This window comes from Hemitrygon akajei, chromosome 23 (assembly GCF_048418815.1).
Source record: "Hemitrygon akajei chromosome 23, sHemAka1.3, whole genome shotgun sequence".
NCBI classification, from domain to species: Eukaryota; Metazoa; Chordata; class Chondrichthyes; order Myliobatiformes; family Dasyatidae; genus Hemitrygon; species Hemitrygon akajei.
In genome coordinates, this window is record NC_133146.1 from 20,282,604 (window position 1) to 20,297,525 (window position 14,922).

The window sequence follows — 14,922 nt, forward strand, 5'->3', positions numbered from 1 at the left end:
GAGGAACTTAATGCTGTTTGCCCTCTCATCCCCAGATCCATTGATGTCAATAGGGGTTAGCCCGTCTCCATTCCTCATGTAGTCCACAACCAGCTCCTTTGTTTTTGCAGCATTGAGGGAGAGGTTGTTTTCTTGACACCACTGTGTCAGAGAGATGACTTCTTCCCTGTAGGCCACCTCGTTATTGTTTGAGATTAGGCCAATCAATGTAGGCCATTAGCAAATTTAATTAGCAGATTAGAGTTGCGGTTGGCAACACAGCTGTGGATATACAGGGAGTAAAGGAGGGGACTCAGTACACAGCCCTGAAGGGCCCCTGTATTGAGAGTCATAGGGGTGGAGGTAAGGGAGCCCACTCTTACCACCCGTTAGCAATCTGTCAGGAAGTCCAGGATCCAGCTGTACAAGGCAGGGTTAAGGCCTAGGTCTCTGAGCTTCTTGTCGAGCCTGGATGGAACTATGGTGTTGAATGCTGTACAGTAGTCCAAGAACAGCATTCTCGCATCCTCCTCCTCCAGATGTATGAGGATGGTATGTAAAACAGTGGCTATTGTGTCACCAGTCGATAGGTTGTGTCAGTAGGCGAACTGTAGGGAGCCCAGTTTCGGTGGTAGCAAGCTGAAGATGTAATCCTTGACCAGCCTGTCAAAGTGTTTGCTTAGTAGTGCAACAGGACGCCAGTCATTCAGGAATGTTACCTTGGTCTTTTTTGGTACAGGGACAATGGTGGATAATTTGAGGCAGGAGGGCACTCTACACTGGGAGAGGGAGAGATTAAAAATGTCTGTAAACACACCTGCCAGTTGTGCTGCGTACATCCTGAGTACCCGCCCTGGGATGCCGTCTGGTCCTGCAGCCTTGCAACTGTCCATTTGTTGGAAACCTCTGCGTACCTCAGCCTCAGAGATGACCAGGTTGCAGGTTGTAGCAGTGGCTTTCCTCAGAGACTCAGTTAGTGACATTAAACTGAGCATAAAAGCAAATGAGCTCATCTAGGAGAGAGGCCGCGATGGCGGCAGCACCACAATGTTTGGCTTTGAAGTCTGCGATGGCAAGGGCAGCAAACCACAAGTCACATGTTCTATTCATTGTGAATCCTGACTCAGTCTTGTCTTTATATTGTTGTTTTGCAGCCTTGATAGCTTTGCGCAGATCATAGCTGATTTTCTTGAGCTCTAGCTGATCACCAGCGATGTAAGCTTGATGTCACGCTGGAAGTGCTGCTTGCACGGAACTATTGATCCAGGGTTTCTGGTTCGGGAAGACCCTGACTGACTTTGGGGGGGACAACATCATCGATGCACTTTTGGATGAAGCACGTGACTCCATCCGTGACCAGGAGACATTCTCATCATGGAAGACATTCGAGTCGACGTCATCGAAGCAGTCTTGCAGCATGGAGGCCGATTGGTTGGACCAACAGTAAACGGTTTTAACTATGGCCGCTTTGTTTCAGCTTCTGCCTGTACGTCGGCAGAAACAGGATCAAAGAGTGATCTGATTTTCTAAAAGCTGGGCGATGGAAAGCTTCATAAGTGTTGCGGAAGAGAGTGTAACAGTAGTTAAGTATCTTAACTCCATGAATGCTCACCTGGATGTGCTGACAAAACTTCGGAGAGACTTCCATCAGCAATGCTCAATTAAAGTCACCAGCGACGATGAAGGCAACCTCTGTGTGTGCAGTCTCCAGCGTATTGATGATTTCGAACAGTTTCTTGAGAGCTAGGTCAGTATCAGCCTACCGCAGAATGTACACTGCTGTGAAGATAACAGCTGTGAACTCCCTGGGCAGCCAGTAAGGTCTGCACAGCAGCATAGGTATTCCAGGTCTGGGGAACAAAAGGATTTGAGTGCATGCACATTCTAGGGGTCGCACAAAGCATTGTTGACCATGAAGCATACCCCACCTCCTTACTCTTCCCAGTAAGGTTTTTTGAGCTGTCTGCCCAGAACAGAGAGAATCCAGAGGGTTTGATGGCATGATCTGGTGTCTCCTCCATCAGCCAGGTCTCCGTGAAGCACAAAATGTTGTATTCTTTTGTTTCCCGCTGCTAAGGAGATTCTGGCTCTCAGTTCACACAGCTTGTTGTCCAGGGACTGAATGTTAGCCAGGAGTATGTAGGGAGCAGCGGCTGATTTGCACGCTGTCTCGGCCTCACCAGGATGCCCTTCTCCCTCCCTCCGGCGCTTCTTTCGAGGTAGTGGCGGTGTAAGAGATGAGTCTCCTATGGATTGCGCAAGCAAGGGATCCCAGTGTAGAAAAGGCGGCACATAGTGGATAAATGCCATCTTTCTGAAGTTCAGAAGGGTCAGTCTATCGTATCTGATGTGGCTTGAATAGAAAATGGTAAGAAAATCGTAGAAATTAGTAGTATACTATAGATTTGGAACGGAGCTCGCAACACAGCCGCCGTACACAGCACCATCTTCATGGTGTTAGTAAATTGCAGAAACTTGTAAAATTAGTCAGCTCCATCATTGGGTACTAGCCTCCATTGTATCCAAGACATCTTCAAGGAGCAGTGCCTTAGGAAGGTGGCGTCAATCATTAAGGATCCCCACCACCCAGGACATACCCTCTTCACACTGTTACCATCAAGAAGGAGGTACAAAAGCCTGAAGGCACATACTCAGCAATTCAGTAACAGCTTCTTCCCCTCTGCCATCTGATTCCAAAATGGACATTGAACCCATGAACATTACCTTAAAATTTTTATTTGTGTCTTTGTGTGACTTATTTTAACTTCATCTCTACAATAAACGTTTACTGTAATACTTAATATAACTCAGTTATTTTTCTCTATTTATGTATCATGTATTTCATTGTACTGCTGCTGCATAGTTAATAAATTTCATGCCATATGCCAGTGATATTAGACCTAATTCTGATAAATTTGTTGGGCTGAAGATTGATTCTTTGGGATGTTGATGCCCAGGAACTTGATGCTGCTCAGTCCTGAAATCCACAATTAATTTGTTGGACTTTATGACAATGAGTGCAAGGTTGTTGTTGTGACACCGGTCAACCAACTGATTTATCTCACTTTTGTACATCTCATCGCCATTTGAGATTCTGCCAACAACAATGGTGTCATCAGAGAATTTATAGATCAGAGAGTTTAAGCTGTGCCTAGCCATACAGCCATGAGTGAGAGGGAGTAGAGCAATGGTCTAAGCAGCATCCTTGTGGTATGCCTGTGTGGATTGTCAGTCTGAAGGAGATGTTATCACTGATCCACATTGACTGTGCTTTCTCAATAAGAAAGACAAGGATCTACTTGCAGACAGAAGTACAAAAGCTGAGGTTTTGGAGCTTGTTGATTAATACTGAGGGGTATAGTAATGAAGATAATACCTAGACTGAGGTATGTTGCCTCCTGGGTGCCAGGGTCTGGGATATCTCGGATTGAATCCTCAGCATTCTCAATTGGGAGAGTGAATAGCCTGAGGTCATGGTCCATGTAGCTAACAATGACATGGGTATGATGAGTGATGAGGTACTGCAAAGGGAATTCAAGGAGTTAGGTGCTAAGTTAAAGGGCAGGACCTCCAGGGTTGTGATCTCAGGATTGCTACCTGTGCCACATGCTACTGAAGCCAGGAATACGAAGATTATACAGTGTAACATGTAGCTGAGGAACTTGTATAGGAGGGAAGGAATTTTTGGATCATTGGGTTCGGTAGCTGAGCGAAGGGCGCTGAGTAGGCTACGGTCAATTATGGAAAACCCTGAACATCCTCTACATAGCACCATCCAGAGACAGAGAAGCAGTTTCAGCGACAGGTTACTGTCGATGCAATGCTCCTCAGACAGGATGAAGAGGTCAATACTCCCCAATGCCATTAGGCTTTACAATTCAACTGCCAGGACTTAAGAACTTTTTTTTAAAAGCTATTATTAATGCTTTTTGAGTTAGTGATTTAGATGCATATCATATTATGACTGAGTTAAGTATTGTATGTAATGAGTTTTTGCTACAACAAGTGTATGGGACATTGGAAAAAAAATGTTGAATTTCCCCATGGGGATGAATAAAGTATCTATCTATCTATCTACAGAAGAGATGTTTGTACCTGAACTGGATGGGGTCTAATATCCTAGCAGGAAGGTTTGCCAGTGCTGTACAGTGGGATTTAGACTAGTGTTGCAGGGGGATGGGAACCAGAGTTCCAGAACAATTAGTGGAGAGGTTGTGGAGACAGATGTTAGTAAGGCTTCAGACAAAGTCCGGAATCAAAAGGTTGTGCATGGTGAGACTAATATCCTAAGCTGCATATATTTCAATGCAAAAAGTATCATAGGAAAGGCAGATGAGCTTGGCATGGATCAACACCTGGAATTATTAACATTGTAGCCATTGGTAAAACTTGGTTGCAGGAGTGGCAGGACTGGCAGCTCAGTATTCCAGGGAGCCCGTTGTTTTGGACGTGACAGTGGGAGGAAGGGTGACATTAATAGTCAGGGAAAATGTCATGGCAGTGCTCTGTCAGGACAGACTGGAGAACTAGTTTAGTGAAGCATTATGGGTGGAACTGAGAAATAAGAAAAGTATGACTATGTTAATAGGGCTATACTATACACCACCCAACAGTCCTAGGGATTTAGAGGAGTAAATTTGTTGAGAGTTCAGACTGTTGCAAGAAACGTGAGGTTGTTATAGTAGGTGAGTTTTAATTTTAATGGGATAGAGCTTGTCATGTGTTTAGGAGTATGTAGAGGTCCCAACGAGAGTGTTACTGGATCTGCTATTAGAGTATGAGATGGGGCAGATGACAGATATTTGTACAGAGGAACACAGTCTAATGACTACAATGCCGTAAGTTTTAAAGCAAATACGCAAACTGATAGATCTGGGGTCTGCAATTGGGATTCTGAATTGGAGAAAGGCCAATTTGATGCCATCAGAAATGACTTGGTAAGTGTGTATTGGGACAGGCTGTTTTCTGGCAAAGGTGTACTTGGTAAGTGGGAGGCTTTCAAAAGCGCAATTTGAGAGTACAAAGCTTGTATGTGCCTATCAGAATAAAAGGTAAAGATAAAAAAATATAGGGAAACTTGGTCTTCAAGAGATATTAAGGTCTTGGTTAAGAAAAAAAAGGAGGTGCATAGCAGATATAGCCTGGTAAGAACAAATGAGGTGTTTATGGAGTATAAGAAATGCAAGAGAACACTTTAAGAAAGAAATCAGGAGGGCTAAAAGAAGGAATGAAGTTCTAGCAGTCAAGGTGAAGGAGAATCCCAAGGGATTCTGCAGATATGTTAAGAGCAAAAGGATTGCAAAGGACAAAATTGGTCCTCTGGAAGATCAGAACTGTAATCCATGTGTGGAGCTAAAATAGGTAAGATCTTAAATTTTTTTTTCCATTTGTATTTATTCGGGAGATCGACACAGAGCCTATAGAAGTGAGGCATAGTGGCATCAACTTCATGGACCCTGTGCAGATTACAGAGGAGGAAGTGCTTGCTATCCTGAGGTAAATCAGGGTGATTAAATCCCCAGGACCAGACAAGACCCTAGCAGAGATATTTAAATCATCCTTGGCGACAGGAAAGATACCAGAGGATTGGAGGAAAGCCAGTGTTGTTCCACTGTTTAAGAAAGATTCTAAACATAAAGCAGGAAATTATAAGACAATGAGTCTGACCTCAATTGTGGGAAAGTTATTGGAAGGTATTCTAAGGGACCAGTATTTGGATAGACATGGACTACTTAAGGATAGTCAGCATGGCCCTGTTGCGTGGTAGGTCATGTCAACCAATCTTAATTTTTTTGAGGAAGTTACCAGAAAAGTGGATGAGGGCAAGGCAGTAGATGTTGTCTACATGGACTTTAACAAGGCATTTGACAAAGTCCTGCATGGGAGGTTAGTCAAGAAGGTTCACTTGCTTAGCATTCAAGATGAGGTAGTAAATTGGATTAGACATTGACTTTGTGGGAGAAGCCACAGAGTGGTAGTAGATGTTGGCCTCTTACTGGAGGGCTGTGACTAGTGATGTGCTGCAGAGATCAGTGCTATGTCTGTTGTTATCATCTATATCAATGATCTGGATGACAATGTGGTTAACTGAATCAGCAGATTTGAGGATGACACCAAGATTGGGGGTGTAGTGACAGTGAGGAAGGCTATCATGGCCTGCAGAGGTATTGGCATCAGGTGGGATAATGGGCTGAAAAATGGCAGATGGAATTTAATGCAGACAAAACAGGTGGTTTAATGGAGGTCTTACACAGTGAATGGTAGAGTACTGTGAAGAATGTTAGAACAAAGGGATCTGGAAATACAGGTCCATATTTCATTGAAAGTGGCATCACAGGTAGATAGGTTGGTAAAGAAAGCTTTTGGCACATTGGCCTCCATAAATCAATGTATTGAGAATAAGAGGTGGGATGTTGTGTTGAAGTTGTATAAGAGGCCTAATTTGGAGGTCTAATTGTGTGCCGTTTTGGTCACCTACCTACAGGAAAGATGTAAATAAAACTGAAAGAATACAGAGAAAATTTACAAGGATGTTGGCTGTCTGGAGGACCTAAGTTATAAGGAAAGATTGAATAGGTTAGGACTTTATTCCTTAGAAAGTAAAAGACTGAGAGGAGATTTGATAGAGGTACACAAAATTATGAGGGCTATAGATAGGGTAAATGCAAGCAGGCTTTTTCCATTGAGGTTGGGTAGGACTACAGCCTGGGGTTATGGATTAAGTGTGAAAGGTGAAAAGTTTAAGGGGAACATGAGGCAACATATTTTCACTTAGAGAGTCTTGAGAGTCTGGGGTGAGCTGCCAACACAAGTGGTGCATGCGAGTTCGATGTCAACGTTTAAGTGAAGTTTGAATAGGTACATGGATAGTAGGGTATAGTGTATATATGGGAGTACATGGGAGTAGGTATTTTAAATGGTTTGACACAGACTAAATGTGCCAAAGGCCTTTTTCTGTGCTGTACTTCTCCATGACTCTGACTCCGTGGGCCCAGCATGTAAGTGCAATTGTGAAGAAAACATGGCAGTGCCTCTACTTCCTTTGGAGTTTGCAAAGGTTCGGCATCACATCTTAAACTTTAACAAATTTCTATAGATGTGTGGTAGAGAGTATATTGACTGGCTGTATCATCATCTGGTATGGAAACACCAAAGTCCTCGAATGGGAAATCCTACAAAAAAATAGTGGATATGGCCCAGTCCATCATGGGTAAATCATTCAGCACATCTACATGGGGCATTAAGGCAGGAAAGCAACATCCATCATCAGGGAGCCCCACCTCCCAGGTCATGCTCTCTTCTGGCTGCTGGCATCAAGAAGAAGGTACTGGAGTCTCAGGACTCACACCACCATGTTCAGAAATAGTTATTACACCTCAACCATCAGGATCTTGAATCAAAGCAGATAACTTCACTCAATTTCACTGAAATGTTCCTGCAACCTATGAGTCACTTCATCTCATGTTCTCAATAATTATTACTCATTTATTTATTATTTTTTTTTATATTTGCACAGTTTGCTGCCTTTTGCACACTGGTTGAATGCCCATTTGATTCAGTCTATCATTGATTCTCTTATGGTTATTATTCTATTGTGGATTTATTGAGTCTGCCCACAAGAAAATGAATTTCAGGGTTGTATATGGTGATTTGCAGTTGCAAGAAAAAGGTTGTGAACTCTTTGCAATTACCTGGCTTTCTGCATTAACTAATAAAATGTGGTTTGATCTGCATCTAAGTCACAATAATAGACAAACAGAATCTGCCGAAACTAATAACACACAAGCAATTGTACTTTTCTTGAGATTACTGAACACATGAACCATTGTTTAATCATTCACAGTCCAGGATGGAAAAAGTATGTGAACTCTTGTATTTAATGACTGATAGAGCCTCTTTTAGCAGCAATAATCTCCACCAAACATTTCCTGTAGCTGCTGAACAGACTTGCACAATGACGAGGAGGAATTTTAGACCATTCCTCCATACAAAACTGTTTCAGTTCATTAGTACTTCTGGGATACTTTGCATAAACAGCCCTCATCAGGTCATACCACAGCTTCTCAATTGGGTTAAGGTCTGGACTCTGACTTGGCCATTCCAAAACATGAATTTTCTTTTTAAACCATTCTGTTGTTGATTTACTCTTGTGTTTCAGATCATTGTCTTGTTCCATCATTCAACTTCTATTAAGCTTCAGGTGGTGGACTGCTACCCTGACATTCTCCTGTAAAATGTCTTCATACAATTTTCAATTCCTTATTCCCTCAATGACTGCGAGCTGTCCAGCTCCAAACCATGATGATACTTCCGTCATGCTTCACAGTTGGGATGAGATTTTGGTGTTGCAGTGCCCTTTTTCCTCCAACCATAGTGGTGTGCATTTCTGCCAGAAAGTTTAATTTTTGTCTCATCTGTCCACAGAACATTGTCCCAGAAACATTCTAGAACATCCAGGTGGTCTTTTGCAAACTTGAGATGTGCACTAGTAGTTTTTTTTTGGACAGCAGTGCTTTCTCCATGGTGTCTTTTCATGAACACCAGTCTTGTTCAGTGTTTTTCTTATAGTGGACACATGAACAGAGACTTTAGCAAGTTTTAGAGATTTCTGTAGGTCTTTTGCTTTTACCCTTGGGTTCTTATTCACCTCCTTCAGCATTTCACATTGTGCTTTTGGTCTAATCTTTGCCTCTCCCACCTCTCCCGGAAGTTCTGGGAGTCTCCCGCATATTGATAGCGGCTCCCTGACACCCGCAAATTATATACAATATCCTGAAAATCGATTTTTTTTGAGAGGGAGCATCCTGACTGGTCTCTCTTCGTACTAAGTAGACCTATCAGTTTTCTCCGTGGGCGGGCTTAACAGTCAACCTCAAAACAATGACTTTTCTATTGCCCATGGTGGGTTAAAATATAAAAGACATGTTGAGGTGAGTTTAACAGGTGTCATTTGTTCATTAGCATAGGTAACGTTATTTAAACTAGCTGGCTAGCTGCTAAGGAGCTACTCAATTGATATCCTACGTGATGAGGCCAGACTCCCTGTAGACTTGCTTAAAGTTGTAATAGCATAGAATGCGACTCCATGGTAATATAAGTAAATATTTTAATGTCACATTTTCTGCATATACCTAACTTCGTTTACAGATTAGACAAAATCACTTAACAAAGTATTACATACACCCTTGGAGGTACACTGGGGGTGGAGGGGGGAATATGGGGTTGTGGGAGGCGGGGATGCTACCTCCCTGAAATGAGTTTTTGTAGGGTGGGATGTCTGGGATGCCCACTCGTAGGGAGAGTAGCAACAGTACTGAGTTTCCTCTATTTGTAGAGAACTTCTCTTACTGTGATCTGACAAACACTCAGGTCTTAGAAATGCTTTTTGTAGCCTTTTCCAGCTTCATGCATATCTACAATTCTACTTCTAAGGTCCTCTGAAAATTGTTGTTTGAGGCCTGGTACACTTTAACAGTTGTTTCTTGAGAAGAGCAGGCTCTGACAGTAATCTGACTTCGTGTGTCTTTTTTTTAGAGGGCAGGACACCCTCTCCAACCCATACCTCCAATCTCATCTTATTGATTGGAACACTAAATAACTTCTGTGGAAGGCATTACCGCAGACGTTCACATACTTGTTTGGACCTAGACTGTGATTGTTTAAATGGTGTACTCAGTATTGACGAAAAGAAGTACAATTGTTTCTATGTTATTAGTTTAGGCAGATTGTTTATCTATTATTGTGACGTAGATGAAGATCAGACCACACGTTATGAGTAATTAATGCAGAAAAACAGGTAATTGCAAAGGGTTCACCATCTTTTTCTTGCAATTGTATATGTACTTTGATAATAAATTTACTTCAAATGGGGAAATAAAGTCCTATCCTATTCAACCTTTTCTTATAATTCAGGTCCTGAAGTCTGGCAATATTCTTGTACTTTTTCTCTGTACTCTTTCAAGCTTATTGTTATCCTTCTTGTAGGCAGATGACCAGAACTGCACTCAATTTGCAAAATTAGGCCTCACCAATGTCCTATACAACATCAACATAACATTCCAACTCCTGTACTCAGTACTTTGATTTATGAAAGCCAATGTACCAGAACCTTTTTTATCACCCTTTAACATGTGATGCCACTTTCAAGGAGATAAGGATTTGTATTCCACAGCTGTCATGCATCTGATTGTCTCTGCCATCTCTTTCATGGGCAGAAGTCTCCCCATTATCTTGGATATCTTCAAAGGGCAATGTTTCGAAAAAGCTGCATCCATCATGAAGGACCCTCACCATACAGGACGTGCCTCTTCTCATTACTACCATTAAGGAGGAAGTACAGGAGCCCGAACACATATTCAATATTTTAGTATCAGCTTTTCTGTTTCCATCATCTCTGAATGGTCCATGAACACCCTCTCATAAGTTTGCATTCATTTTGCTCTACCGAGCAATCTAGCTCTTTATCTATTTATATCCTTATTGTAATTTGTAGTAATTTTTGGGTATTGCATCATACCTCTGCTACAGAGCAATAAATTTCATGACCTATTTAATTAGGTACACCTGTTGTACATCTCGTTAATGCAAATATCTTATCAGCCAATCATGTGGCAACAACTAAATGCAGAAAAGCATGGAGATATGGTCAAGAAATTCAGTTGTTCAGACCAAACATCAGCACGGGGAAGAATTTCTTATATGATCAGAATGACTTTCACAGTGGAATGGTTGTTGGTGCCAAGCAGATGGATTGAGTAGCTCAGAAACCACTTATCTCCTGGGTGTTTCTACACACAACAGTCTGCAGAGAACGTACATAAAACATACAGTGAGCAGCAGTTCTGTGGACAAGAATGCTTTGTTAATGAGAGATCAGAGGAAAATGATCGGACTAGTTTGAGCTGACAGGAGGGTGACAGTAACTCAAATATCTACGTGTTACAACAGTGGTGTGCGGAGGAGCATCTCTGAATGTGCAATATGCCCAACTTTGAAGTGGATGGACTACAGCACAGAAGACCATGAACATCCAATGAGAGGCCACTTTATTAGGTACCTCCTGTATGTAATGAAGTGTATATCAGTGTTAAAAAAAATCTGAAACTGAATATTATATGGAATTCCTTTTTCATTCTCAATATGGCCTTCCACAGGTTGTACCAGGACTTTTTGTAGGGTTTTAAATTGCTGGTCTTGACCACTTCAGATTTTGCCCTCAGAAGACTGTTTATATCAAGGTCTTCCAATTTGTGAGATGATTTGTTCTCGAGGCATGCATTTATCCATGCAGCTCTTCATAATGTCAACGATGGCATGGTATCTTTATGAATCCCTGACAATGGTTCATTCCACTGATTCACAGTAGCCCTGTGAACATTCCTCTGCCTTTTTTGACCATACCTTTGCCATTCTCACTACTAATGTTGTTGTTCTCAGTCTCGGCCGATAAGGGAGTTGAGATATCAGTGAGACTTACTTCAGTGATAGGAAATTATTGGAGAAGATTCTTAGAGACAGGATTTACAGACATAGTCTGATTAGGGATAATCAACATGACTTTGTGAGGGGTAGGTCATGCCTTCTGATCCTGATTGGATTCTTTGTTTATGTGACAAAGCACATTAATGAAGACAGAGCAGTGGATGTGGTGTATATAGATTTTAGTAAGGTTATTGATAAGGTTCCCAATGTAGGCTCATTCATAAAGTCAGGGGACATGAAATCCAGGGAAACTTGGCTGTTTACAGAAATAGCTTGCCCATGTAAGGCAGGGGTGGTAGTAGATGGAGGGTATTCTGCCTGGAGTGGTTGACCAGCAATGTTCTGCAAATATCTGTTCTGGGATCCCTTCTCTTCGTGATTTTTATAATTGACTTGGATGAGGAAGTGAAGGGTGGGTTGTAAGTTTGCAGATGACATGAAGATTGGTGGAGTTGTGGATAGTATGGAGGTTTTGAGACATTGACAGGATGCAGAGTTGGCCTGAGAAGTGGCAGATGAAATTCAACCTGGAAAAATGTGAAGTAATTCATGTTGAATGTTGAATTTGAGGGCAGAGTACAGAAATGCAGAAAAAACTTTGCAGTTTGGATGAGCAGGAAGATTTTAGGTTTCTCGTCCATAGATCCCTCTTAACAAATTGATAGGTTTGTTAAGAAAGTGTATGGTGTGTTGGCCTTCATTCATAGGATTGAATTCAAGAGCCGTGATGTAATGTTGCAGCTCCATAAAATCCTTGATGACCTCACCTTGAACATTGTATTCAGTTCTCATCACTTCATTATAGGATAGATATTGTAGTTTTAGAGAGGGTGCAGAGGAGATTTACAAGATGCTGTCTGGACTAGAGAACGTGACCTTGAAGATTGCTTGAGGGAGCTAGTGCTTTTCCCTTTGAAGCAAAGGTGGATGAGAGGTATCTTGATAGAGGTGTATAGGATAATGAGGCATAGATTGAGGGGATTTCCCAGAGCGGAAATGACTAATATAAGATGATTGGAGAAAAGTATAAGGGGGATGTTCTTTACAAAGACTAGTGGGTTTGTGGAACAAACTGCCAGGAATGATGGTAGAGCATTTAAGAAACTCTTAGATAGAAGGATGGATAATAGAAAAGTGGAGGGCTATGTGAGAGGGAAGGGTTAGATTTATTTTAAAATAGGTTAAAAGGTTGTCATAACATCATGGACCAAAGGGGCTCTACTGTGCTGTAACGTTCTATGTTCAGTTATGCAAAGATTTGTGATGTTTATTAATGACTGGATACAGTATATATTTAATTAGTTTAATTACAGGTATATGGGAGTAAATATTTGTTGGAATGAAGGAATAATAATAGTAAGTATATGTAGAACGCTACCAAGGGGTAGCTATAAAAACATATTTCTGACACAGAAATCAGCTTATGGACCACTCTCAGGGACAGAACCCTTACATAATTATGGACTGCTTGTATATTGGTGCTTTAACTGGTGTGGAGATAGCAGTGTGTGTCAAGAACCTCTCACAGCTCTTTGAGGCAACTTAAACTACTTTTGAAATGAATGAATGAAGGTGGATTTTTTTGAAGTTTCAACTCTGTGGTTATGCCTAGGTTGTCTGGCCTTTGATAATTGGTAATATGACTTTGTATGGAGGTAGGTTTGCATGCTCTGAAGTCGTCAGTAGAAACGGGAGTATGATGAGAGTAGATGAAGTCGGGCAGTAATTGATATTCAGTCAAGAGATGATAAATACTTTCTAACAGCATCCAGGAAAACCCTATGTACACAGCCCAGTAACGCTGAAAGTAGCTTTGGAGTCACGAGGATAAATTTATCAACATTTGGAGGTGTTGGGGTAGAGTAGACTGTTGATACCTCATGAAACCAGACTTCATTATAATTCAGATCATTGAGTAATGAGTTGTGAAATTGAATAAGAAAATAGTTAATCAGATAACAGAACTGGGAAATAGTTTTTCTGTCTCTGACTGTTATGTAAACAGCTTGCCCTCCCTGGACCGTCCCACTCATATGTTTCTATTTAAGGTTTTAGGAGCAGCCGATTAGCATTGGTGTTCTCATCCCCCACACTGCCTCTGCTCTCTCCTTGGCAGAGAGAGATGGGACGGGCTGTTTATTATTTTTAACTGTCTCTCTAGCGGCTGCTGGCATTCTCCCTGATTATGTGTGTGAGATGAAATTGAGAATTGTGGATATTTTGCGTCCTGTGCTGACATCTCTTTCAGGATTAAAACTCCAAGAAACTTAATTTAAACACGAACCTGAAGATTTGAATGTTACGCAGTGAAGCTGAGGGGGTGGAAGGAAGATTCTATATGGCCAGATCTTTAGGAATATTCTGTAGACTGAACTTGAGTTCTGATTGGTTGAAGGGTGCTAAAGATTTGGCCTATCGTAAGTGGAATAGTCTGTCGCTTGCAAGGAGTCATGGCTGCGAGTTGGCTGACAGCTTGCTTTTTCCCTACTCCAGGTTCGGAGACTGTCTCGGAGCCCATGGTTTTGGATCAGTATGTGGTAGTCGCCAACTATGAGAAGCAGGAGAATTCTGAGATTAGCCTGAAAGCAGGGGAAGTAGTGGATGTTATTGAAAAAAGTGAGAGTGGTAAGTAAGAAAAAAATCATAAAAATCTTCCTTCTTTTTCTCTCACCCTCTCTCTACCCCCTCTCTTTCTTGCTCTCTTTCTTTCCCCTTGCTCTCTGTTTCTGTTCCCTTGCTCTATTTCTTCCCCCCCCCCCCCCTTGCTCTCTCTCGCTCTCTCTTTCTCGGACCCAGCACTGTACATTACTTCCATCTGTGTCTGCCTTTGGCTGAGTGTCAGGAGCTCCCTGTTGCTTTGGGCTCAAGTCCAAGATCTGCCTCTCTCTGTAGGAATGTCTGCAAAATTCTCTCTTAATTAACAATGTAAAATTGCTGTAAACATAGTCAATGTCATAATGTTGCTTGCAAACTGTAACCAGTCCCTGATAATCTGCTTCCATGAAATGCAAAGTTGTTTCACTTCTAGTCCCTGTCCAAAAAATATGAAGGTTACCGTTTCAAATTGATCTATTCTTTTCCTGAAAAATTTCTCTCAACATCTGTCTCCTTTTCCCCCCATTTGTTATTCTGTATTTCTATATTAGTGCGATAAAACTGGAGTGAAAGTGACAGCATGTGACCTCAAGCTGCTGTTACTGTGCTTTTTAAAGAAATATTTGTCAATGTGAAGTGCTTGGCTGTTGTACTAGTGTTAATGTTGCTCTTCAGTGTTCAAATAGAGGAGGCCTTACAGTTTGCTGCATTGTGTCAGTTTGCAATGTAGTTGTTTTTAACAGAATCAGGCTGTGTGAGTAGAATGTGTCTGGCCTCCCTTGTCGATTACGGAAGACACTTTCCAAAAACATGCTCTTCTTCCAATGTTCAAACGACCAATTCAGTCAGTACAAACAGTAACTGAGT

General features: G+C 41.7%; 1 protein-coding gene across 8 annotated transcripts in view; it reads left to right on the top strand.

Annotated features, from left to right (window-relative positions):
- sh3pxd2aa (SH3 and PX domains 2Aa) overlaps positions 1-14,922 on the top strand; it is a 266,480-nt gene that overhangs the window by 137,140 nt on the left and 114,418 nt on the right. For 7 of the 8 annotated variants that reach the window (XM_073027125.1, XM_073027126.1, XM_073027127.1 and 4 more), the window contains one exon: positions 13,954-14,085. In XM_073027125.1, coding sequence (XP_072883226.1) covers positions 13,954-14,085 — 132 coding nt within the window. Of the gene's footprint in view, positions 1-13,509; positions 13,648-13,953; positions 14,086-14,922 lie in introns of those variants that run through there. The other variant, XM_073027131.1, reaches the window with a different exon arrangement.